This window comes from Protomyctophum parallelum (genome assembly GCF_964188405.1).
Source record: "Protomyctophum parallelum genome assembly, chromosome: 7".
Classification (NCBI taxonomy): domain Eukaryota; kingdom Metazoa; phylum Chordata; class Actinopteri; order Myctophiformes; family Myctophidae; genus Protomyctophum; species Protomyctophum parallelum.
The window spans coordinates 30,817,283-30,840,854 of record NC_139705.1 but is presented as its reverse complement, the minus strand read 5'-3'; the positions used below and the strand labels follow the sequence as shown (position 1 = coordinate 30,840,854).

Sequence of the window (23,572 nt, the reverse complement as noted above, 5' to 3'; positions counted from 1 at the left end):
ATGCCTGTGTGGCCCCTCTGAGGCACTGTATTTTTTAGGCCAGTCCACATCAATCCAACTCCTTGGATTGCTACATGCATATACTTGCAACCATTATTATCCATTATATTGCAATGGCAGTTGCAAGTGCATTGGTGTGGACTGGCCTTAAAACTGTGTTGATGCAAGGAGTTGCGAGTGCGACTAGTTGCATTGGTGCCGTCCGGCCTTTAATGAGGGCATATAGGCCTATTTCAAACTATAGTGTCAAAAATCGTCATAGTTGTAGTCGACGAAATCAAACACTGCAGAGAAGTGGATTACGGTACAAGGTCACTATGGGTTTTCCTTTATTTCAAGAGCAACTTAAAGACTAAACCATACACAGCCATCAGTAACACATAGACAATACAAAATAAATATACACCATCACTTTGTTCTTCATCACCAAATAAATATTAAATATATACAGCATAAAATTATTCCCAGTTCATCGCAGACATCTCAAAATAGATTGTGAAAATAAAAAATAAATAAATCATATAAACAAAAGAGGGAAAATAGGAAAAAATAAATAAAAGAACAAATCTTTAGAAAATTATCAAAAATTGTCAGTTACAAAATATTTGCACGTAAAAAGATCCTCATATTTCAAATAAATAATAAGATATATAAAACAATTTATAGTTGATATCTTAAAATATTTCCTCTTTATTCAACAGCACAGAGGAAACAAATCCCTTCTCCTGTTTCGCTGTTTAAAAACCTCTTAAGTAGCATCTTGTTTGTAAATAATAATAAGAAAGGTCAATAAATAGATCATGATAAATAAATAGGCCGAAAAGAAAAGAAAAGAAAAAAACATTACAACAGACAATGAATAAATAACATATTAAATAACGAACATTTTAGTTGTTTTCCCCAAATGGCTCAAATAGTTACACATCAATATTAAGAATGTTCCTACAAACTAGTTCTGGAAGTGCAACACCACTATGCTCATATATACTAAAGACATTACTGGATGGAGATGGAATACTTTCACTAGCTACGTTTCCGGTCAGCTCGGGCTATACGAGTCATCGAGTCATTTATACTGCATTCTAAGATTGTTTTGTACCCATTATATCAAGGCCTAATTTATACTTCGATAGTCAGTTATGTTACGGACGGTGGTGGGAGACACCTTCGTGCAGCGAAGTACAAAATAGGCTTTTGGGTGGCGCGTTGGTCTGCGTACCTGTTAGACAGACAGCCGCGCTCACCTCAACACAGTTATCGCTCCGGCGTGCTTTGCCTTGTGCATTGCCAAGTTAAAATATTATTCACCCAGTATACTCACACCTGTTCACAGTCATATCATCATCATCATCATCATCAAAGCAACATGCAAAGAGGGAACAAAGGTGAGGGAAAAGAACAAGACAATGATTTTGTTCCCGAAATAATAATAATAATCATGTATTCAAAGCGCTGGGGGGGGGGGGGGGAGTGTAAGTGTGTGTGTGTGTGTGTGTGTGTGGGGGGGGGGGGGTTGAAGAAAAAGGATGAATATAGGGTGGAGTTATTGAGTAGGCCTTTCTCTCCATGGCCTGTCTTGTCTCTTCTTTTTCCTCTTCTCCTGAATGCTGTTCTCTCCGTTCCCTTCCTATACTGCTGTAGAACAGGGATTCTCACCTTTATCAATTCAAGGACCCCCAGTTTGACGCAATGTTTTTTTTATATATATCTGGGACAGCAATTGAATCTACACTGTAATATCATCAGTGACAATTTAACTCTTGAGTGTGTACAAATGGAATTTGTACGTTCTCCTAATTACAGACCCATATAAAGCGTCCATTTGGTTCCTAACGATCAATCATTTAGCTGAGAACCACTGCTGTACACTCACACTTCGATGCCTTTGACGGCCTGGTTGATTGACTCCAGCAGAGCGCGGTTCTCAGGGTTCTGATAGCAGTCTTTATTGGTGAACATGTGGGTCAGTGTGTCCACGTAACTGTCAAAGTTCTGCTCCGACATGGGCTCCTGCTGAGAAGAAGACGAGGAGCACTTTTAAAAATAAATCAAAACCATTACCATTACTGTCTACTACTACTACTGCTATTACTACTATTACGCGTGTGCGTGCGTGCGTGTGTGTGTGTGTTGTAACTCACCATGGAGGGGAGACGGATGTTGGCCAGACTGCGGATCAGAGCGTGGCTCAAACCAGACAGTTCTACAAACAAGGCCTCATTCCTCTCCTCAATATGCTTGTTCTCCTCCTCCATGCTCTTCAGATTATTTTCCATGGATGAGATCTGGAGCGTAGACACACACACACACACACACACACACACACACACACACACACACATATACACACACCAGTCAGTAAGCAGCCAGCCATCATGTTAATATGTGACAAAGAGGTAGGAGCGCACACCAATGTGCTGACCACGGGAGACATACTTGGACAGAGAAGAGAGGTTGCACAGCTCGTAGTCACGATGCAAATATACTTTATTTTAGAGTACCAACGTTTCGACCAAAAATGCCTTCTTCATACCCTGAAGCGACTACGAGCTGTGCAAATATCTCTGTCCAAACATGTGGCAATAAAACAGTGAGGAAAAAAGAAAATAATTCACTTTTGCTAATGATGAGACATGAGACTGAGACTGAGGTTTGTTATCATTGAAGAGAAGAGATTCTTTTTATATAAGATGCAGGCTTACATCTTGTGTTTAAATTATTTCTTTTTCCTGGAGAATCTGTAAAATTCAACTAAGTGCTAATTTAATTCTGAAAGTGTTTATGTCCATTTGGACCAGTACATATGTTTTTTTCTAAATTAAATGAACACTGTGTTTGTAAACTCAACTCTGTAACAGCATGTTAACAACAATGATGGCGTGACTTCAGTTGTCACAAGTGGTAACGTTTCGAGCCAAAGCTCTTTCTTAAACCTTAACACAATGTGTAGACAATACTCTTTTACATGAAGTGTGACACACTACACCTGTGGCCCATCCACCATCAGTCCCCAATCAACGTCACTGTCAGGTGACAGAGACAATAGTAGTTCATACATGTCTCAGTGTCCATCATTCAATACATCAATACAAACACATTCCTGTTTTCCCCAGACTGTACAGACATTGTACATACACAAAAGGACTCAGGCCATAAAGGCCATCATAATGCTACCTAAAAGTGGCGCCTCCTGTCTACTATAAAGGTAAGTAAAACCAGGGACAAAAAGTAGAGATTACTTAGAATGAGAGACTCACCTGGGTGTGCAGGTTCATCATGTCCGCCTCCATCTCTGAGTTAGACTCACTGAGGTCGTTAATCTCCTTGTTGAGCTGCTGGATGTCCTCGTCATTGTCCAGAACTGAACAAGAACCGTTAACACGTTAGAGAACAGACATTACTGAAGTCACCAACCAACACTCCATCATGACTAAAAAGGTCTCACACTGATACAAGAGTGCAATTATTCATTTAACCTCCGTTTACAAATGATTAAGAATGTCGTGACTCGTAACCAGTATGTTCTGATTTCCATCAACACTATAGGGATGTGCCAAAATATCGATATTGCAATATATTGCGGTACCCCCTCTCACGATAAATAAATCGATACACTGCCGGCAAATATCGAGATTTTATTAGGCTACAACACCTTGTATGTGCTCTATCAGTGGCGCGCACATACTGTTGACACTAGGTGGTGCTAGAGCCGTATTGTCCCACCCCTTATCAACACTAGCCTGTATAATGGTTATTTGTTTTTCGTATCTATCCGGTGACCTCCTATCCTATGATATTGATTCGAGTGCGGATACACACAGGACGTCTGTTTCAATCTCTTACCATCACTAGCCCGGAACTTCGCTGTGAGGTACTCGTCTCCGGGGAGCTTGACTCTCTTCTTGTTGGCTGTCGTTCTTGGACAACCCGAAAGACTGGTGGACAAAGATGGAGAGAACATGATGCATCAGACCCACATTCAAACAATATTTGCCCTAAATGACTAACTCCTCTCCGTTCTGCTTGGATGTGTGTGTGTGTGTGTGTGTGTGTGTGTGTGATTGGTCGGAAAAAATATCGTATCCGGGGGATATACATCTGACGGATGTTCCGGACCGACACTTCCGACCGATAGAGTCTCTGCCTTAGGTTGTGACCACCAAAAAACCTATTAGCGGTTGATGAGGCAGTATTGCATATAAGGTTTTATATTTTTAATTTCCTGAAAAATGAAGTTAGGTGGTTTCTCCCCGACAGCAGAGATATGCTAAACTGAATGTGCAAAATGAATAACTATCATCATCTCACGAGTTACTGCATGGTAAAATCCTCAGTGTTATCCATTTTTAACACTGAGGATTCTATTGTGTACACCTTGACACTGACCGGTATGCCACATCCTCACGTTTGAATTTGGCTATAGTTCCATTATAGACGAATTCAGAAACGGGTCTCATGGTCGCAGCTTAGGTATTTCCTGTAGGCGGAGCCGACATAACTGCGGGGTAAACCTACCTCTTAAAAAACCTCTTCTACTAAGGTGAATGGTAGAGTGACTGATGTACAGTCTGCCTCAAACGTTACTCTTTTACCTGCTTTTTACTAACACTAACATTACAAAGATGCCCAGAACATCGGGATGAACCGTTTAGGTATAAACTGTAGTTAGTTTATACCTATAAACTGTAGGTAGTTTATACCTATAAACTGTAGGTATAAAGCTGTACTTTATACCTCATACTAAGAATTTAAAGTATGAGGTATAAAGTACAGCAGAATTGTGTTCATAAAACAGAAAGATTGGGTATTGGGTAAGACTGACGTTATGTATCTTTCAGGACCTTTCACTGCTTCGGCTCAACCATTACTCTTTTTTTAATGTTGCCACTACTGTTGGAGCAGCCATAAACTACATAGGTTCATCCTGATGTTCTGGTCATCTTTGTAATGTTAGTGTTAGTAAAAAGCAGGTAAAAGAGTAACGTTTGAGGCAGACTGTACATCAGTCACTCTACCATTCACCTTAGTAGAAGAGGTTTTTTAAGAGGCAGGTTTACACCGCAGTTATGTCGGCTCTGCCCTATGCGCCAGCCGGCGTAATGGGGATAAGTAAGTAAGTATGTCGGCTCCGCCTACAGGAAATACGTAAGCTGCGACCATGAGACCCGTTTCTGAATTCGTCTATAGCTGGGCTGAGAGTGGTACCTGCGGTGTGTGAGGAAGCTTCCGTTGGCGTGACCGGAGCCGTCGCAGCCCAGCGTGGGGCAGGTCGGCCCCTCCGTCTTGAAGGCTTTCCAGGAGAAAGGCGTGCCGTTCAGAAGGCCCTCCTTCTGCCTGCGGGCAGCCAGGGGACAGCCGTAGGCACTGCGGTGGGTGGCGTACTTCCCGCTGATGTGGCCCAGGCTGTCGCAGCCTGGCACCGGACACCTGGCGAAGGCACGCAAAGAAAGAGTGAGAATATTAAAACAAGCGAATTGCAAATCATCTTCGTAATAGAAACATAGACAAGCAGCAGGGTATAGCAGAAATGGGAATGTGTGTGTGTGTGTACTTGTGTCCTTTGAACCATAAATGTACATACAAGAGTGCTGACCTCAGCAGTTCAGAGTCTTCTTTGTCATCCTTGCAGGGAGTGAATTTGATCCCTCCCTTCTTGGCCCGTGGACATCCAGAAAGACTGCCATGGAGAAAATCAAAGCAATGTTGGTGACGACTACACGGAGCACTTAGCGAGTACTTAACTTTGACTGCCACCTGGTGGTCTGAGGAGGTAGTTATTAACCCCTGCCTACTCATTTACATCCTTTCTCCTGGCCTCCCAGTCCCAGACTGAGAGAAGAAGAAACGGCTAATGTTAGCAGTAGCTTACGATGTTTACCTTCTGCCAGAAACGGTAATATGTCGATCGCGAGCCTATGAGAAATCACAAATCACATCCGAACATCGGATGTTTTTTCAAAACCACGGACAGCTTTCTGGGGCCGTGCGCAAAAATCCTGGTGCTGGGGGTGACGACGGCGCTGCCTAGCAACCGGGACAGGACTACTGGTTGGTTTTCAGCACAGCCGTTTCATATTGATATAAAGCGAACAAATACAGGATATCCCTTAATCGGCAGACACCGGATCTAATTTGAAATACGGGATATCGCATATTCGGCAGTTAAAGAATGAACAAATGGTTAATGTTCCAAAAATAACATCAGAAAATATACAGCAACAGAAAACCACTGTCAATATTAAATATATGAGTAAATTGTTAGCACTTGACATGACTTGGAATTCACAGTAAAATCCTTTTTATCCATTTGTGCATATGTGCAAGAGTGTGGAAGTGTAACACTGGTCCATTTGATTACATTTTGTACTCAATTGACACTGATATTTTTACTGTGATCTTTAGGGTAGGCTATGTAGAGAACATATTCATGAAAACGAATAATAAAAACAACATTGCATCCACAGTATTTGAAACATTTTAAAATGTTTCCCCACGACCATTAGTAGTCATAGAGTATTTCGATGAATGTGACAGGTGACAGATTCATGACAGCACATTTTTATTTTAGTTTTAGTCTCTTGAATAGTTTTAATTTAGTTTAAGGTAACATTTTCGTCACCTGGAATGTTTGTGTTAGTCTAGTTTTAGTTGACTAAATATAAGATTTTAGTCAACAAAACAGTTGATTTAGTCGACTAAAATCTATTTTGGTGGGTCTTGATGCCACCGTAATGACAGATTTCATTTTTACACTTGCTGAAAATAGCCGATCTACAAGCGGATGTCGCCTTGCAACACGTTGTGACTGTGAGCTTGTAGATCTGCTATTTTCAGCATGCAGCCAGGTGTAAAATGACTTATACTGGATCTCTTCTCCACTAGTCCCTTCCTAACATTTTAGTCTAGTTTTTATTTGTTGACCAAATTGTCTCAGTTTTAGTCATCATAGCTTAGTTTTCATTTAGTTTCCATTAAGTTTTCTGCAGGGAAAAAAGGTGTAGACGAACATCTTTTGTCATGGTATTAGTGGACAAAATCAACTGTGCGTGCGTACCTTCTGTGGGAGGCGTAGTTCCCAGTGATGTGACCTGAACCGTCACAGCCTGGAGTCGGACACCTAGGACAACAATCCGAAAAACACACCTTATAAGTACATGATATATGATGCAGTAGGTAGTTCTAAAAAAAATACTTTAGAAATGTAAGTATTAATTTGTTTCTAACTTAAAGATGGAGTGCCACAATCTTTTTCCACCCTAAAACATGATCATCAGGTATTATTATAATATAAGGAGGAAGAACTTTTTCCAAAAGTGTACAGTATTTGTTAAAATCATGCTTTTAGGTGGACACGCCCACCAGTTCATTAAGTATGCCTGGTTTGACTGGTGGGGGGTGATGGCTGGTGAATGATCCACCTGAACTGAAGCCACACCCACAGCCGTAGTTGTATGATAAAGGGGGAGGGGTTAGGGGAGGGGCTAATAGTGTGATGTCACTATTTTACTGTTTATTTCAATGGCCCGTTTGACTGTCAAGGGTTCAGCCTCCAGGAAGAAACCCTAAATACAAAGTGAATACACCATTGCACATAAAAACTACTCCAGGGTGTCTAATGAAGTACTGTCACCTCATAGACACATGAAAAACTGGAAAAAAAAGATTTGTGGCACTCCATCTTTAAAGTAGTAAATTAACTTTTTGTTTGTTTGCTTGGAACAGAATAGAACGGTTCTATAACCCAATTCATACACTAATTAATACAAACGGTCCATTGTACTGAAGACGTTTCCCAAACTGTGGGTCGGGACCCATTTGTGGGTAACGGACACAATTTTATGGGTCCCTTATTTATTTTTGAATTGTTATTATTTCAAAACAATTTAAAAAAACGTTCCCCAAAAAGCATGTTTTCCATGAATTAAAACCAAATTTCATGGAGAAATAAAAGAAAAATCTAACAAATTAGAAAACAAATGCTTCACGCCGCTCTGCGAGCTTGTAGATCGGCTATTTTCACTAGTTTAGATCCCGGGCAATTGTAGATCTTTTGCGTCTAGGCCTGAAACGTTTGGGAACCACTGTTTTAGAGAACGTCTACAGTCCATAGACTACCACAACCCATGTCTATGTCTCTATTTAGACCCCTTTTAAACAGTGATTGCATTGCTATTTTGTTCACTGTGCATTGCAGTAGGGGGGGGGGGGGGGGGGGAGAAAAAAGATAAATCAAAGCCATTTAGTAATCCCAACATAGGTAGGGCAAATAAAGGGAAATAAAAGGGACACACACACACACACAGAAAAGCTGTAGTTAATCTCCCCAGCAGGGGGCAGTGACAGTATACTGTAGGTAGGGGGAAATAGGAGGTGAAAACACATACTTAAGTTCAGCAGTGTGGGCAGCCATGAGAGTCCGAAGTGATTTGTCAGCGAGAGGACAGCCAGACAGGCTACACGATATCGAAAAGAAGAGCAGGTTGAAAAGAGGAGAATTGAGGAGAGAGAGAGAGAAAAGAAGGTGGCGGAGACAGAGAAAGGAAAGATTAAGATTTTGAATAAAGAAAGGCCAGCAAGTTTGATCTAAATCATGAATATTAGATGAGATTAGAATATTACTATTAATCCGAGATTAATAGTAAATACAGTGAGAGACAAGGGAGTGCATGGATTCAATTATGTTTGTGTTCAGATTTGCATAACAGTTGCCATGCAAACAAAGAAAAGCACACGAGAACGACGAATGGCAGTTAGGCTACAGTTCAGAGGTATAGATTGACATTGTTTCAGTTCCAGTCAAGCTTTTAATATAAAATACCTGCGATGGGATGCGTAGTTCCCTGTGATGTGTCCGCTGCCATCACAGCCGGGTGTGGGACATCTGGAAAAAATACATTTTCGTGAGATTAACATACAACCCCAGTCATTCAGCAGGCCCACGATCCAAAATTATGAGCACCCCTTAACGCCAACGCATTGACACTAAGGGGTTTTATTGACTTTAACATGCCGTAACAACGTAATTTTTGTCTGTACAACTTTGATTCACTGATGAACACAAAATGAGGTCAAAACTAAACTAATTTGTACATGAAATCCAAATGATTTCTCAGCTGTATTGCAAATCATTTGCAAGGCAAACTACGACATCAGGACATGATCCCAGCCATGCAAGAAGTTGTGACTTGGCCCAGGCCGTAGCGTAACGGTCTGGGCACCGGACTGGTAATCCAGTCGCAGTGTGCCGCGGGTTCGACTCCCGGACCTGACACGGCCTTTACTGCATGTCATCCCCCCATCTCTCTCCCGTTTCCTGTCAGCCTACTGTCTGTCCCTTCAAAAATCAATAAAAGGCGTAAGCCGCAAAAAAAAAAAAAAAAAAAAAAAAAAAAAAGAAGTTGTGACTTACATGAGAACCTCTTTCTTGAGGTCTCTGGGCTGTAACTTGACCTTGAAGCTGCTGGTCGTCACCTCACCGGGGTACTTCCTGTCCTCCAGGTTGTCCTGAGCTGGATACTCGTCTTCCGCGTCGGAGGACGTATAGGAGGGGACTGTATACTCCATCTGGAGCACCAAAGAAGCACACTTATGATTACAGTATGGAGGGGACTGTATACTCCATCTGGGGCACCAAAGAAGCACACTTAGGATTACAGTATGGAGGGGACTGTATACTCCATCTGGGGCACCAAAGAAGCACACTTATTGTTATGGAGGGGACTGTATACTATACTCCATCTAAGCAAACCAAAGAAGCACACTTATTGTTATGGAGGGGACTGTATACTATACTCCATCTAAGCAAACCAAAGAAGCACACTTATTGTTATGGAGGGGACTGTATACTCCATCTAAGCAAACCAAAGAAGCACACTTATTGTTATGGAGGGGACTGTATACTCCATCTGGGGCACCAAAGAAGCACACTTATTGTTATGGAGGGGACTGTATACTCCATCTGGGGCACCAAAGAAGCACACTTATTGTTATGGAGGGGACTGTATACTCCATCTAAGCAAACCAAAGAAGCACACTTATTGTTATGGAGGGGACTGTATACTCCATCTAAGCAAACCAAAGAAGCACACTTATTGTTATGGAGGGGACTGTATACTCCATCTGGGGCACCAAAGAAGCACACTTATTGTTATGGAGGGGACTGTATCCATCTAAGCAAACCAAAGAAGCACACTTATTATCACCCATCCCTCCATCCGTCCTGCCTTTTTTTGTTCGCAGTGCTGGAACAAGTACTCAATTGTTTTACATAAGTAAAAGTATCAATACTCTGTTACAAGTAAAAGTCCGGGATTCAAAATGTACTTGAGTGAAAGTATAAAAGTGTTGGAATCAACTTCAAGTACCAAAAGTTCCTTCAGATGTTTCATCATCAGCATTTCATCATCTTACTATTTTATTTTATATTATACTGTCACTGAGCAGTATGGGTGGGAGGGTTGAGGGTTTTCTTTCTCTTTTTGTCTTGAAAAAGAAAAATGAATTTCATATCATCATTTTGTGTAACAATTTATAATTTGTTCTCAATAAAAACCTATATGACAAACAAAAGTACCAAAAGTATTTCAAGTACCAAAAGTAGAAAGTACTCACTATCCATAGTGTACCGTTTCAAGTTTAAAATGTATACAAATCTTTTGGAAATAGCCGATCTACAAGCTCACAATGCATCGCGGTGCAGTGCATTGTGAGCTTGTAGATCGGCTATTTTTGATTAATGAGTAGTATTTAAATGTTATTGTTTTTTTTTATGACCAATGTATTTGTTTTGTATTCCAATTCAAATATAACAAAAATAGGTGATCTATACAAGCTCAAAACGCATTGCAGAGCGACACGTTTTGAGCTTGTTAAGACAGTAGCAATGCGGCCCTCTGGAGTGAGTGTGGAAATACAATGACCCTCTCCATGGTCAAAGTCGCCCACACAACTGACATAGTGCACAGAAATACAATGACCCTCTCCATGGTCAAAGTCTCCCACACAACTGACATAGTGCACAGAAATACAATGACCCTCTCCATGGTCAAAGTCGCCCACACAACTGACATAGTGCACAGAAATACAATGACCCTCTCCATGGTCAAAGTCTCCCACACAACTGACATAGTGCACAGAAATACAATGACCCTCTCCATGGTTAAAGTCTCCCACACAACTGACATAGTGCACAGAAATACAATGACCCTCTCCATGGTCAAAGTCTCCCACACAACTGACATAGTGCACAGAAAAGCGCCATAAATATGCAAATCATTATGTTTTACCTCATCCTGGTCCTCCTCCTTGGCGCCGCCAGGCTTGGTGAAGTCCAGAGGCTCCTCCCACTCCACCGGGGCGTGGCCCTGAAAGGACGTGCCTCCGACGTGCTGGGAGGAGGTGGAGGAGGATGACGAAGGCTCCGGAGTCTGCATGCCCTCCGGCTTGGTCCTCTTCATGCTCAGGTCCAAGGTTCCGTTCTCGTCCACCTCGATGTCCGATGATTCCTGCTGCTGCAATCAACACAGTAGTTTCATGTGTGAGTGTAATAGGTCTTACCATAAAGTCACACCGTGAAGGGATAATAGTGCAGGCATTTTGTGGCAAAAAAAGGGATAAACCTAAAACAAATTGCAAAAGAAACTCTTTGAACTGTTTTTTGTTTTGTGATGACCGTTTTTTGCCCAAGGAGTGTTTTTTGCGTAAAACAAATGCTATGGATCATGACCCCTAGTTTGACACATTAAAGCACATGTCACATGATCAGCACATGTCACATGACACATGTTGCCTTATATAGGTTGTTAATAGTACCATCATCTAAACTTATTTTAGCATTTTTCAATATGTTCCACCATTGGGATTTCTTAGGACTTTTGATATGTTCCTACTAACATATTTATGAAACAAAAACAGTTGAAAGAGTTTCTGTTGCATTTTGTTCGGGGAAATTTCTCAAAATGCCTACACTATAACTTTACAGGCATCAAAAAACTCTGCATTGGCATTATATAGTATAAGCTACAGTAGCTGGCTGTACTCCATGCTATGCTATACTGGCTAGGTAAAGCCAGGGCTAGAGTTCTTACCTTGGCGCTGGGTTCTCTCTCCTTGGTGCTGAGGTTCTCGGGTCTTTCCCAGCAGCGTGTGGACAGGTTGAGGATGGCGGTTGCGGCCATGTGAGCCGCCTCGGCATCGTGGCTGTAGTCGTAGCCGCTAGAGGACGAGGTGGACGAGCTGCTCTTTGCGTAACCCCCAGACAGACTGTGGCTGGGGGACGAGGCCTTTGGGAATGGTTTGGCTAGAGGTGTCAACGACAGTGAGAGAGAGCAGAGGGGGGGAGACTTTCATCAGATTATGCTTCGCGAAAGAATGCTTTAACTTGAAATATTATTATTATCATTATCATGAAATGGGCACATGGCATGTCATATTTTTGAATGATGATGGCATAATTTACATTCATCCAATGTGCCACTAAAGGAAGTGTAGCAATGTAATTACGTGTGCTAACAATTTAGCAGACGCTCTTAATCCAGAGTGATTTACAATAAGCAAGAACAACAAATAGTAATACATCAAATGGATAAAATATAGTCATCAAGAATCATAAGTACTGTAAACTAAGAACCTAATATCTGTCTAACAGTAAAATATCTGTACAATTAAACTATGCTAACTGACTGTTACTTCAAATGACAAATGTGCATCTGAGAGATCACTGTAAGTCAGATTCTTACATTTGAAGGCTTTGGGCGAGGTTTCACCCATGGTGCTGGGTGTCTTCGGAACAAGCATGCGCTTACCAAACACCTGGACGTCAAAGCTTGCATAGTCAAAGGAGACCTTGGAGTACTTCTCCAGTTCCTTGGCCAGGTTGGCACGTGGTGTGGCTGGCACCATGTTGGGCCCGTAGCTGCCATACTGGGGAATCTCCAACTGCTTCACGAAACACATTGGCCTGGAGAGAGAGAGAAAGATGTTCTGTATAGTCTGACGTACTTTACGAATCCTACCTGGGTCACGTTTTTTTTCTTCTCCATTCAGAATTCCCATAGACTTGTTTAATATCGTGTCAAATAAGAAATGTCTTCCAAAAATATACAAATGAGCATGGCGGTTTGACTCGTACGCATATGAAGCATCAACTGACTGCGAAAAACCCTAATATTACTGCTGCCGAATTAGTTACATTTTCGCCAGAAACAGACTGTATCATATGAGTGACTGACTATCATAAACTATACAGAGCCAAGCACCTGACAATATCACCGGGACAATTCTTATATGAGACGATTTTAAGATGACCCATTCTAATCTCCATAGAGAAATTGCGTCCGTCAATCAGGGGATGAATGAGTGACATCAGGACTTCGGCAGTCTATTCTTCCAACTGGAACTGAATTGAATTGAATGTAAGAGGGAGGGAATTCACGTTTTCACATTAAAAATAGAAAAGGATTTTAAAAAGAGTGTTTTCTCTTCAGTACTTGCCTCAAAGACATTAAATAAGGCTAGTTATCCTTGAAAAAGGATGTGTGGTGTGTAGAGGACTAAATTCCAATACCTCTAAGCATTCCTAGACATTGAAATAACATTTTACACAGAGTCCCCCGTGGCTCTATACTAGCCAGCAGCGTCTTCTTTTTTGCTAAATGTTCACTTTTATCATTATAGAATTGTAGATATTATTAATAATAATTATAATAATAACTGTCTTACCTGAGCACTCGGTCAGAGTTGCCAGTAGAGGGCTCGCTGGCTGATGATTGAGGGAGAACCTGCTTGTTGTCATATGTCTTGTTCAGTTTGGCTGCTGCTGCAATGGGACAGCCTGACAGACTGACAGGACACCAGAGACATGAATATATGCATCATGCATGGCATCTTCCATTAACGAATCAAACGATACTCTTGAAACCCAACATGCCTCATCCCCTGCATGTGTTTCATAGTTCTTTGATTGGTGGCATGTGTGTGTGTGTGTGTGTGTGTGTGTGTGTGTGTGTGTGTGTGTGTGTGTGTGTGTGTGTGTGTGTGTGTGTGTGTGTGTGTGTGTGTGTGTGTGTGTGTGTGTGTGTGTGTGTGTGTGTGTGTGTGTGTGTGCCTGCCTGGCTACCTGAAGAATAGCCCTGTCTGAAGGCTAATATCTCCTTTGGCCAAGAAGTGGGTTGGGGGGTGGATTTCCTTTCCACACCGGCCATTTTACTATTAAGCTACTGAAATAATGCCACACCGGCCGGTGGCATTTCTTCCCAACCCGCAGGCTAAATATGACGTGAGAGCAAAATGGAAGCTGTGTGAAGATAGTCAATAATGTCCTTGAATGTGCGTTTCATTCATTTGGTTTTGTTTCTATATGCATACTGTTGCACATTCAATCAAGACCAACGACCTCAGCTTTCTTTTCTCTCTTGTCACTCTCCACTGATATTATACAGTATATTATACAGACATCCCTTGGGGAATGATATGACTCACCTGCGGTGTGTGTTTCGGTTACTGTTGACATGGCCTTGCCCCGTGCACCCGGGAGTAGGACACTTCAACACGTTCTCATGCATGGCCAAGACTAGAGAGAGAAACACAGCAAGAGACACAGCGAGAAAGAGAGAGAGAGAGGGGGGGGTGAGATCTTTTGACATCTCTGTTTAGACCAGAGGACGATTCTACAAAAAAAATCTAATGCTTTCGGAAAAAACAGGTTTCTTTGTCAGTGGTTCTCAAACATTTTCATGTCAAGGAACGCCAAAGATATATGTAATTGGCCACCGACCCTCATCTGAAAATATATCGTTCCAGGGACCCTCCAGAAGCAAAGATTTGAGTTAAAAATGTTCGCTCTAAAATAATATATATTCAAAGATTTGCGCCACATTTTCAAGATTTTTCAAAAATAGCAGACCTACAAGCTCAGTGCCGAGCTTGTAGATCTTCTATTTTTTTTCAATAGCTAAAGTATAACATAATGCCTAAAACCCCAAAAGGGGTTCCCATCCAGAATGGGTTAAGTTGGTCCATGTACTTTGTGAGTCAGGTGCATGTGCTACTCACTCTCAGGTGGGATTCGATCTTTGTGAGGACATCCAGAGAGACTCCGGTGGTGGGGGTACAGTCCAGTCACGTGGCCTGTCCCATCGCAGCCTGGTGTCGGGCACTTGATTTCTTTCTTCTCTGGATAAAGAAGGGCATGGCTTTAGACAGCTAACAGTAGTATACTATACACAGGCTACCACTGAATTTTGTGACAGGAATGTGCCGTCAATGTTAATTTAAACGGCATGACGAGAACATCATCAGTATCAGCTCTGCTAGTACAAGTACTGTGTGGCGGGCCACCACACAATCATGACTAGGACTAGCCACCACAGTATGATCTTTAGTAGGCGGTGGCGAATAGGCAAATAACTTCTGGCTAGGGGAAACACGGTATTTTATAATAACAATAATAGTATTATTATTGTCTCCGCCAGGCCAAAGGCGTTTTTTAATGAATGAATGCAGCCCAACCTTTGCTGTAGTTTCCACTGCGGCGCGAAACTGTGATGCCGTCGGCGGTCTTGCCGGGAGTCCTCTCGCTGGGACTGTGGTAGGGCTGGTAGTCGGGCGAGCGGCGCACGTCCTGCGGCTCCCTCACCTCCTCCGCCTTCATGGCGATGGCCTGCTCCAGCAGCCCCAGGTTCCCCCGCGTCATGTCCCAGTCAGCCGAGTCGTCGGTCACCCCGGAGCCTTCCGACATGCAGTCCTGCTCTTCCCTGTCCTCCTCTTCATCTTCATCGTCCTCCTCCTCCTCGGAGTGGACCTCTATGACCACTGTGGCGGGAGAGGCTTTGTTTGAGTCCCGATCCTCCTCCTCCTCCTCCTCCTCCTCCTCCTCATCCTCCTCCTCCTCTTCTTCAACCACCTCGCCCACTTCCTTTTCCTGCCTCTGTACTTCTCCCGCCACCACCTCCTCCTCCTCCTCTTCCTCCACCTCCTCCTCCTCCTCTTCCTCCTCTTCCTCGGTCATCGGAGTGCTGAGTCTTTCTTCCCTGAGTGACGCCTCGGCTTCGGATCCCTGAGTGGGAGGACTGGAGGTGAGAAGAGTATCAATCTCTTGGTGGGCCTCCTTCTCTTCTTCTTCTTCCTCTTCCCCCTCCTCTTCCTCATCCTCTTCTTCCTCCTCCTCTTCCTCCTGCTCCGTCCTCCTCTCTCCCTCCAGTGCCTCTTTGGCCGGAAGGCTGTTGTAATCCCCACTCGAGTACTGGTGATCAGAGTTCTCCTGGCTGCTCACGCACTGCACCTCTGCTTCTGCCTTGTCCTCGACCTCACCCTTTTCCTCTTCCTCCTCTATTTCCTCCTCCTCCCCCTCCCCCTCCTCCTCCTCCTCCTCTACCTCCTCCTGTGCCACCTCTTTCACGTCCTCTACTTCGGTTTCCTCCGCCACCACAACATTGTCCAGCAGTCCGTCCAGCAACGGTCTGTCCGACGGTGCGTCTGACAGTCCGTCCAGCGGTCCGTCCGTTGGTCCCTCCTCGGTGGCCGACTCCTCTTCCTCCGGCTCCATGTCTTTCGTGGTGTCCACCCTGTCCTGGACATCAGGGAACTGCGGTTCTGTGACAGTCTCCGCCGTTTCCTCTGTCCTCTGGGTCTCCTCTGCCTCCGGTTCTGTGTCTTCTGCAGGGATCTCAGCCCCGGTGGGGTCGGGGGGCTGCAGGGAGGCGTTGCATTCGGTCTTCGCCACCTCTTCCTGGCTGCTGTGTTCAGTAGCATCCGCGGTGGACTCGTGAGCTGACGATGGTTCAGTGTCTTTTGTCTCCACTGATGAACAGTCTGCTAAGGATACAGAGTGCAATTAGCTGGTTAGTGACAAACAACGGTGCCACTTCGTCACTCTCACCCATCATACACGACAACAAATGGCATATGAATCGCATTTTTGGTTTTGTAGTTGGAAAACACCTTGTATAACAGGCATATTTATTTATGTTGTTGTCTGTTGAGAGGACATAATAAATGATGTTGGAGTGTGTTTTGTGTTTTTTCTGCGTTTTAATATTTTGAACATGATTTCGACGACATTATCGTACTCAATGTCTGGACTACAATGGACAATACAGCCCATGTTTCGAGTAAAAAAAAACCATTTGCCCAAATTATGGATGCCAGTTAAAGTGTTTAATAATCATTGGCGGCTTTGACTTAACCCAAGATGCTATATTATATAGGTGTCCTTCACTCACCTTTCACCGACTCGTCCATGCTTTTCTCGTTGTTCTTTTTCTTCTCCTTCAAGTCCTCCTCCACTTCCTCCTTTTGCTCAGCCTCACTGCCCCCGTCGCTGTCTGCGTTGAAGCCCTCATCCATGGCTAGTTTCAGCGGCTGGCTCCTGCTCCTCTTTGGGGCGGGCTGGTTCTCCTCCGCCTCTGCCTCCTCCAGCTTCCTCTTCTTGACGATGGGACACCCCAGTACACTGAGGAAGGCAGAAACCAAACACAACGTTGACTTTCAAGACTTTCTTAACCACCCTACTATGCCTATGCTGGGCATGCCATAATTTATATATAAACATACTGCGAAAATAGGCAAACTGAACATTCGGTGAAAGAAGAGATTTGAGGACTCATGGGGGACTCCAGTCAACAAAGTATATAGGGTGTACGTGCTTACGATATAAATAAACATTTTCCAATAATGTAATCTTCTGGGATGATGACAACTTTAACATACTTTTAAAAACATTTTCTGACTATAAGATTGCTCTTTTAATGGTGTGTGGTGCTGCGGGAGGCTAGCCGTTCTATATGAGATGGTCAGTCTGTGATGTGCTGTTATGTGTCTGCATGTGTTTGTCCAGAGATAATGGACCGGTCAGACTTTCATCTATCCAGACAGATTAGGGGAGGAGGTGCTGAGAGTCCTACCTTCTGTGGCGTGAGTATCTTCCAATGACGTGACCTTTACCATTGCATCCAGGAGTGGGGCAGCTGTTACTGGACACAAAAAGGGGGAAGGCAGATGTCAGTGTTTTTGAGACAATGTTCTTACTGTAATCCATACATGCTTGAGAAACATTTGCAAGCATTATCCATATTATGTTTGTCACTCACCTTAACTCTTGTTTTATGTCTTGCTCGGGTTGCCCCACCAATTCTAAAGCAGCTGAGGGCAAAAAGGGGGCCAGAATGTCATTAAAAGGAGAACTAATGATTGCCGTCAATATCAGTTTGCATTGTATCACATAATGTCGCTACATTATGTGATACATATTATATAGGACCACAATGGAAACAAGCCCCCAGGGCTTTTTGTGTTATCCTTTTAGCATAGCTTGTTAGATTTGTTGTTAGTTTGCCATACTGTATGCAACGTATTCCAATCACCTCGGATGCCTTTGGAGCGAGTCCACGTTCGTGTTTCAGCTGCGTCTTGGCTCATCTACACAACAGAAAACACAAGGCTTAATTACACAAACAACTTCCATAGAGTTAATGCACTGTAAAATCTAACTCTGCAATGTAAATTTAACTCTGAGAGTATATATAATGGACCCCTAAGAGCCAATTATAGGTTACATTAGGTTACATGTGTATATATGCTCTCTGTGTTACAAATGAACACTGTATCACAACCATGTGGAGTGAGGTCCAGAGTTTGGTTTTGAAATGTTCTGACATAAAGATAAACAACTTGAATGGGAGGAATCAATGACATTTATTATACCGGGTCCTGACTTTGTGGTCACTCAGTGCAACTAGAGGAAGGCAGCGAGAGAGAGAGAGAGAGAGAGAGAGAGAGAGAGAGAGAGAGAGAGAGAGAGAGAGAGAGAGAGAGAGAGAGAGAGAGAGAGAGAGAGAGAGAGAGAGAGACACACACACACACACACACACACACACACACACACAGAGAGACAGAGAGAGAAACACAGACTCTTACTTTGATTCGATGGCTCCTCTTCAACCAGCTGCTGACTGTGTCCCCCTTGGTCCACCGCTGGTTCAGCAGCTGACCTCTGAACTCATTTTCTGTTTAATGACAAAAACAGGCACACACATAATTAGCCTTCTAGGCATCAATCAGGGCTACTCATCATTCGCACACACGCACGCACGCACGCACGCACACACACACACACACACACACACACACACACACACACACACACACACACACACACACACACACACACACACACACACAGTCACACATGCACAGCAGTTTGTGTATTAGAAGTGTTCACTTCATAGTTTGAATTAATATATTAATGTCTACATCCATATAGGCTTCCGGTAAAATTACGTTTGCAGATATTTCGGTGTCACATTTCTGTGTCACCCTATAAATGCTGTGTGCTTCCAAAAACACAGCTGGACAGTTTATGGTGTTTAAATGTGATATCATGACTATAGCTACAAATAAAGAAAATGGCATAGATCCACTTAGAACATGTTAAACTACAGGAAGAGTAGCTTCTACTAAGGTAGTAGCTAATCCAAATAAACAATTAAACAAAGGTGCAGACATATTTGCAACTATTATTAGCCTTTCATTTTTACTTAAATAACAGGCCTAAACATAATTTCCCATTTGCTTTGTTCCTGACACATGCAAAATGGTGATGTCAAAACATGTATATTGCTATAATAAGGTGCTATATTATGTACGTCACAGCACTGTGGTTTCTGAAGCCCGCATGGACTCCAAATAACATCCTGTCCTGTGTTCATGTATCAGTGGAATGGAACCAACTGGAACCTTGCAGTACATTTGGTTCCATTGGACACTCTCAGATAGTTTTTAGAAAGTGGTGGACTTTATAAAGTAGCTATACCGTGTAAGAATATTGGTGGCCCAGCTGGTCCAATGAAACAACCCACTTTTTCTATCAACATTCCTTTGGAGGCTTATAGCCTAATAACCTATATAACTTATAGCCTAATAACCGCGTCTACAACTTGAACAGGATTATTTGTGTAAAAGTAGACCGAAAAGAAGACGACGCATGATGTCAGTCTGGGCCAACAATATAAAAGTAAACAGTGCAAAACGCAGCGCAAAATGCAGGCTGGGCTGTGAGGCCTATAAACGCTCTTACAAATAAACAGGACAAGGCCCGTCTCTTTTTCCTAAGCAAGCATATACTATGAACGACTATCCGTCCAATGAGCAGCTAGGACGACGCTAGAATGGACTTCTGATCTCCTTTTACATAAGAGCGCTACTGTATAGTTTAGCCATCAAGCGACCATCATTTAACAATGTAGAGGTATAGTTCACATTCATCTATAATCTCTCTATCATATTATGATTAAATGCTCAGACTGCTTTTGTGAGACTTAGGCTATAAAAAAGAACACCGGCCGTCCATTGTAGAAACCAACACACAATGATCGCCGAAAGAAAAGGGGAAAAAAGAAGAAAAAAAAAAAACACTGCTAAATCGTTTGAAAAACAGACCTCACGAAAATAACAGATTGTTTAAAATGCCCTTTTAAGTAATTAAATATATCAAGACGATTAACTGCATGCCTATTATAACAAATAATTTGACTGGGTTATTTTTAAGTAAGATGGGCCCGATCATATCCGAACTTCTGGCTGAACGTTACACAGGCTTGCACGTAGCCTACCTCCTCCATTGACCGTTAAAAAATAATCCCCGGTAAAGCGATATTCCGGCTCCTTACAGGCGATGCACGGTTCCACGCGTTATAGTCGGATGGTATAAATGTATACCGGCACCTCAAAAAACTGAACGCGTCCCCATTTGCCTTTGTCAAAGAGAAATATTACCTTACCTTTCGTTCCACCGACTATTGTTCACCCCTCCCCCACTGATGTGACATCACCAGAACAAACCAACCTCACCATATTGAGGGGCAGGGCTCTCTTGTCATTTTTGACAGTAGTTATAATTCCTACTATTTTCCAACCATCGTGCACTATAAAGATCGGTCCCAAACGTGACAGCAAGCGGACATTGTTTGGTTTCAGCACCAGGGACAGTGTCCGGGGCCGGTGCGACAGGACTTTCAGGACCACGGACAGTGCCCCGGCTCTAGTGCGCTCCTGCCGGTCAACACTGGTCCATAATCACACAACACACTTCACTAAAGAAATGTAGCCTATGTATTATTATGAATACAAATTAATATAATGCAACATTCACCTCATACAGTTGCTGCAGTGCGGGCTGGACAATGGCAAATGGAAAAGGGGTTTGATTGAAAAATAAAATAATAATGGACATAAATCACTTGAAGTCCATCTAGCGTCCATATTCTGGAGGGAACATTAGCCTAAAATAGCCTATCTATAATGTTTAAGTGGTTAAAAATTATTATTAGCCAATTATGCATAATGTTATAAAGAATGTTAATTTTCTTCAAAAAATAATGAGGACTCATTCAAAGGCTTACAAGTTACAGTGCCAATTCAACACGGAGTCAATAAAACAATTGACTGCCAACAAATGCATATACAATATGCCTATTTGTCAATAACCAAGGAGATTCGGCTACTAATTAATTCCATCGATCATAGATTAGGCATAGGCTGCAACAGCAAGAGTATAGCCTATACGCAAATTGTGTGACATAAACTTAAAAAGGACAGCGGGTCGCTTTGCATATTTAAAGAGCCCTTATACACTTGGCCGGCGACCAGCTGGAGCTCCTGTTTTTCATCCCAGTGCAGATGGATGTGGTCTGATGCGCCCGGCTGTATAAATATTACATAGGCTGCGAGAAGGAAGGAAGGCTCAGGACTGCATGCACACAAACAGATGGACCCGTCTGACAGACACCCCACACCCTCCCTCCCTCCCTCCCTCCCTTCCTCTTGGCACAAAACTTTGTAATATTCCCTGAACCCCGGCCTGACGTCCACTGCAGCGCTAAGAGCCGCACTAATCCCTACGGACACAAAACTTTCCTTTGTCTATTAAAAAACAAACTGTCTGAGCCTGGCTATACAACAAGCAAAGTTTTAAACGAATCAGGATCGCGACTTCAGTTGGCCTTCTAATCAGAATTTAGATTTCACTTTTTGCATTCAACTTTTTGAAAGTCGTAATTTTTTTAGGCAAACCAATAACATTAACGTACAGACTTATAGCTTTAAAATATGTTTTGCCTTGAAGTTCAGTATAAAGTTGATATTTTGATTGATTTATTGATTTATTAACAGTTTGCAGAATTACAGTACATTTAAAGTACAACTCAATACAAAAACTGTTAACTGAGTGGACGACACCATAAAGCATTACACTTGTTTACAATAGGGCCCACCATTTTCAATGCATCAATGATTTACGTTTCAACGTCACGTACGTGGATGTATACAACATCGCTTCAAAATAGGCTCACAATTAAGTGTGTATCAAACAAAATCTTGTTGAAATGAAATGAAATCTAAACGCTAAACCACCAACAGGGTACCGGCACTGCCAGATGCTCTTTCTGATAACAGCTGTTCCCCGAATTCAGTTATATACTAGTAGGCTAGTGACCGGCGACAAAGAAGAGGAATGAAAAAAGCAAAATGAAAATAACACTTACCCAAGAAAGTTTTACAGAGCTTCATGTTTGCGGCGGGTAGGTTTTCTCTCTCAGCACACTGTATAGAGACTACACGCCGCTTCTAAATTCTAATCTAAAACTGTAGCAACTTCAGAGAAACTTTTGAAGGAAACTTCTCACTGGGCAGAGGGAGGGGGGGGGGTGTGTGTGTGCGGGGAACAGCTGCTGTGGCGGTCAACCAATCAGATGCCGTCGCTTTTGTTCCTGGCTTCGAAGGCAGCCAATGGGGGCGGCGTACGCTGTCAGCTTTCCAAAACAATGGCCATTGAAAATGAGCACAAAGAAGTCGCGGTGGCGGTGTGTCCCCCCCCTCCAGCAGCACGTCACACAAGTCCAACTTTTCGCCCGGTGTCTTTATAGTTTCTAGATTAATCTAGGTTTTTCAAATTGGACATAATACAGAATTATCTGACTCGTGTGACTCGTGTCTCTCTCTCTCTCTCTCTCTCTCTCTCTCTCTCTCTCTCTCTCACACACACACACACACACACACACACACACACACACACACACACACACACACACACATGCACTCAGCTCATGCCTCATTCACACCCCATATTTATCAGTAACAACTAGGCTATATATGAGTTTAATATGTAAATAAGTCATATTTTGTAGTATTATTTTTGTTTGGGGTGGTAGGCTATGGAGTATGGTTCATTGTAAAGAAGAAGACAGCTGGTGCTATATACGTGCGGCTTATCGCTTCTTCTCTGCACATTCAATGATCCATAAACAAAACATATTTGTGCTTGTGTGAGGTGTTGCAATGTGTTGAGTCTGTCTGTCTAACAGAAGAGACAACTGAAATGCTTTGTGGTTTTTTGCCTGAGTCCATCTTCCCTGGTTTCAGAGTGCTACTTACAAAGTTTGTGAAGAGGGCAGCATATGTTCTGATTTCTAATACTCGCTCTCACTCTACCAGCCGGGACTGGGGTGCCCCTGTATACCCGGATGACAGATGGCAGTGCAGATAATGATGACTGCAGCACCCCCCTCCCCCCCGGCCCAAG

The 23,572-nt window shown here is 42.8% G+C and overlaps 1 protein-coding gene across 1 annotated transcript; it reads right to left on the bottom strand.

The window, feature by feature from the left end:
• Window positions 1–1,869: 1,869 nt before the first annotated feature.
• myt1a (myelin transcription factor 1a) lies at window positions 1,870–22,563 on the bottom strand (the record flags this gene model as incomplete). Its single annotated transcript, XM_083769762.1, has 24 exons — window positions 22,536–22,563; window positions 18,913–19,001; window positions 18,360–18,414; window positions 18,087–18,138; window positions 17,901–17,969; window positions 17,220–17,449; window positions 16,373–16,812; window positions 15,508–16,165; window positions 15,052–15,171; window positions 14,479–14,569; window positions 13,720–13,839; window positions 12,738–12,958; window positions 12,087–12,298; window positions 11,286–11,504; window positions 9,410–9,564; window positions 8,819–8,881; window positions 8,385–8,453; window positions 7,055–7,117; window positions 5,594–5,677; window positions 5,206–5,427; window positions 3,844–3,935; window positions 3,258–3,361; window positions 2,142–2,285; window positions 1,870–2,013 (listed from the first exon to the last, which is right to left on the bottom strand). The coding sequence occupies exons 1-24, from the start codon at window positions 22,558–22,560 to the stop codon at window positions 1,870–1,872; spliced, it is 3,741 nt and encodes a 1,246-aa protein (XP_083625888.1). The 5' UTR covers window positions 22,561–22,563.
• Between the last annotated feature and the right edge of the window lie 1,009 nt (window positions 22,564–23,572).